General features: G+C 34.7%; 1 protein-coding gene across 1 annotated transcript; it reads right to left on the bottom strand.

Annotated features, from left to right (window-relative positions):
* Window positions 1–707: 707 nt before the first annotated feature.
* On the bottom strand, window positions 708–2,298 carry LOC144556580 (UPF0481 protein At3g47200-like). Its single transcript, XM_078304967.1, has one exon. The coding sequence runs from the start codon at window positions 2,271–2,273 to the stop codon at window positions 708–710; it is 1,566 nt and encodes a 521-aa protein (XP_078161093.1). The 5' UTR covers window positions 2,274–2,298.
* Between the last annotated feature and the right edge of the window lie 1,332 nt (window positions 2,299–3,630).

Below are 3,630 nucleotides of genomic sequence, written 5' to 3'. Positions count from 1 at the left end.
AGCATATGGGCCGAAATGCTTCCGGTGGAAATTTGAAATTTCAAAATACAAAAAGTCGATCTGAACCGTTCATCTTCTTCTCCATATTAATATCTGCTTGGAGACCAAATTTTACATTTTTCTGAAATTTTTTACTATTTATTAAGCCACTTTGAAAACCGCTGATCCAACGGTAGCTTCTGATTTTTACTGTTTGGTAAGCCACCGTTGGATCAGCAATTTTCAAAATGGCTTAATAAATAGTAAAAAATTTCAGAAAAATGTAAAATTTGGTCTCCAAGCAGATATTAATATGGAGAAGAAGATGAACGGTTCAGATCGACTTTTTGTATTTTGAAATTTCAAATTTCCACCGGAAGCATTTCGGCCCATATGCTAGAGGAAGCGCGTTAGCCGTACTCTATATAGATATATATATATATATATATAGATAGATAGGAGCATATCGCATTAACCTACGGATGTTGACCAATAAAAGACACGAAGGGAACCAATGATATATAGTGCAGAGTCACAAGGTGCTTTTGAATAAAACTTCGGAGCAAATCATATATAAAAACAGACAGACAAGATAGAACACTAAAAGGAATGACAAACAAGGAAGAAAAAAAAAACAATTAAAAAAATAACTCCATAACATACACGGTAACACCAATTTTCTCTTGTTCAATTTAGAAGCCCTGAATAGAACTGTGAAAGTTAAAGCATCATGAGCCCGGGGGAACGAAGTAGGAAAAAACAGCAAAGAAAGATTGTACTAATGTGAGAACTAGAAGTATAAAAGCAGCGATGAGAGAAATTATTGCCCACGGACTGCCAAAGTAATCACGAATCAATTTTGCTCGATGCCTGTGCCATCTTGATTCAGTGTATTTTTGCACTTCTGTGTACACTTCCACTAAATAGTGATCGCTCTGAAGCATATTACCTTCGGTGGCATGGTTGAGGAAATCAGCCAACTCCTCTTCACTACCTAGCCAGTTCTCAAGGATTTCGCACTCTTGTAATATAGTCACATCATTTGCTGTGTTTATTAGTTTATCCAAAAATGACAGAAACCTTCCAAAGGGGGAATACTTATTGCCATATTTGGAATGTTCAAATGCTAAAAGGTTTGCAAAAAGAGGCTTAGTATCGTCGGTGATTGCTAGTCTAGGGATTTTTAAGACACCATATTCAAATGATATGTCGAGCATATGTCTCGGGTTGCTCTGTTGTGTGAATTTCAGGCCCTTTTGTTTGAGCTCAGTGGCAGAACGGACCACCATTGAGGATATATTCACTGTAGAATTCGGCAATACACCTGATAAGCTTCTAGGAGTCGAATGTGGAGATCTTCTGCGCACCAGCCTTGAACGAAACTGATGAAACAAACCTTTGATAATTCTATTGGCGCTGAATATTCTGGTAAGATCAATTGATTTGGAACTCAATACAACTGCTTTCTCTGGGTTGGGCACTAAATAGTGGTAACAGAGATGGGTTAAATGATGAATTTCAGATGGAGGGTCTAGAATTTCAGCTAGAGAGTGTCTGGAGTTTATGGTGTCTGAAGTTTCAGCTGGAGGGGCTGGTAATATGTATTCTTCTGGCAACAAACAACAAGCAATGTATTTAACAAAAATCTTTCTAAATTCTTGCCTAAAATGAATCAGCTCGTACAATTTGTCAACTATAAAGAAAGGAATTTGGTTCTCTTGAAGTAGCAAATCAAGTCTTATGAAATGACTATTCCAGCCAACCTCACGAATTGATTTCCATTTTGCTTCCATCCTTTTGCTAAAGTACTCGAGCACGAAGCATCCGTCAAGCAACATCATCTCGACAAATGTATCGCTGTCAAGATCATCAAACGTCTCACTATAACACCTCCTTGTTCTCGTTTCTAGCGACTTCATCTCTGATATACAGAGATCCAAACTTATGTTGTCATTTCGGGACAAGAAATCCCGCAAGAACCGCCTTTTTTGATCCTCCAAGGCTCGGAGGTGTTTTTGACCATGGTGGAATGGGCCGATGGAGATGACAGAGGGTTCAAAGAGTTTCTTCTTGCTTTGGGAAATGCTATGTGGTGTGCGAAAGATGGTGAAGTTCTCTGCCTCGTTCGCATTGCCCCATAATGTTGCGAGTTGACGTTGCAGAGGGGCTTTGAGACCTACAACTTTCGGGGCTTCTGACAGAGGAGAGGATTCTGACAGAAGAGAGCCTTCAAGTTTCCTTGATTTAGACAGAGGCGAGGCTTGGACATCTACAACTATCTGGGTTTCTTCCATTTATATTTTTTGGTGAATGGAAGAGTTTTTGTTTGAATGGAAGAGTTTTTGTTTGAATGGAAGAGTTTTTGGTTGAACTTGAACAAAACGGGCTTTAACATTTGTATTTATATTGATCATTAGTGTGACCCCATCACGCTTAGCTGGAAGATAGAGCTTGGAGAATGATAGGGCCTTCATCCTCTTCATCCGCTTGCTACTATTCAACAAAGTTCTTGCATTATTGAAAAATCTTTCTTGAAATAAAGATCTAACAGTGAGCCACGAATTGCACAATGAATTCAGGGAAAGTTAAGTCTTCCAAAATCCCATAATTAAATTTTCACGAAAAAGTAATGGACCAGCTCTATAAAAAAAAAAGAATATGATGTTTATTTCAAGAAAGATATCTTAAAAAGTATATGATATTTCGATATAAAATTTCTAATTAAATTCACCAGTCTCTTTAATTTCAAAATATAATGCAAAAATACTGATGAATTACGTCAACTATTATTAGTGTGATCTTATTATTTCGTGCACCTTACCAGAGAAATAATTGAATTTCCAAATCACTAATTTCATAATAAAAAAATGTGATTTTCGAATATCCATGAAAAATAGTAAAAAAATTCCAAAGAATGTAAAATTTGGTCTCGTATTAAATATGGAGAACATGTTGAGCACTTGAGATCGACTATTTGAACTTTGAAAATTATAAAAACAAATTGTTAGCACCAAGGTGTTTGTCATACCACTTTAATCGTTTGATGTTGATATGCCACCGTTGAAAATATTTTAATGCAATATAATAAAGTAAAAGTCTAAATTGAAACAGTAAATAATTGAAGAAAAAATATTGTTGATACGGCTCACCTGTTATGGCAGCAGAAGATTTATCATTTACTATGTTTCCCATTTATCATTTATTATGATTTCCTGTGTATTATTTTAAATATAGCAGAAAATACCGATTTTTTTATTTATATCCAAAAAAATAATTAAATTTCAAAAAATAACCGAAGTTGAACGACAATTCGAAATCTACCCAAAAAAATTCTCAATTAATGATTGTTTTTCAAAGACTTGAATTTATTTAATGATTGTTTTTCAAAAAGAATTCTCAAAATAGATACAACTTTTAATAAATTAAATGTACTAGATGGATCACAATATTTTCTGGATTACCTAGAAGTGACTTTTGAACCGGGATCAATAACTCATAATCTAAGCATTTTTATTTTTTTCCAATAACACATAAATAAATATATTAATTCTTCTTACAGCCGCAAAAAATTCGGCATGAAAAATGTTGATCCGGGTTATTTGTAGCAGTCTTTCTAATAAATTAAATTATATAGTATTCCATATATTTTCA

Source organism: Carex rostrata, chromosome 7 (genome assembly GCF_964058835.1).
Source record: "Carex rostrata chromosome 7, lpCarRost1.2, whole genome shotgun sequence".
Classification (NCBI taxonomy): domain Eukaryota; kingdom Viridiplantae; phylum Streptophyta; class Magnoliopsida; order Poales; family Cyperaceae; genus Carex; species Carex rostrata.
This window is presented reverse-complemented; position numbering and strand designations above follow the sequence as displayed.

What these genes read in the sequence shown, in the direction of transcription:
- LOC144556580 (XM_078304967.1), bottom strand. Translation starts at nt 2,273, where the DNA reads ATGGAAGAAACCCAGATAGTTGTAGATGTCCAAGCCTCGCCTCTGTCT.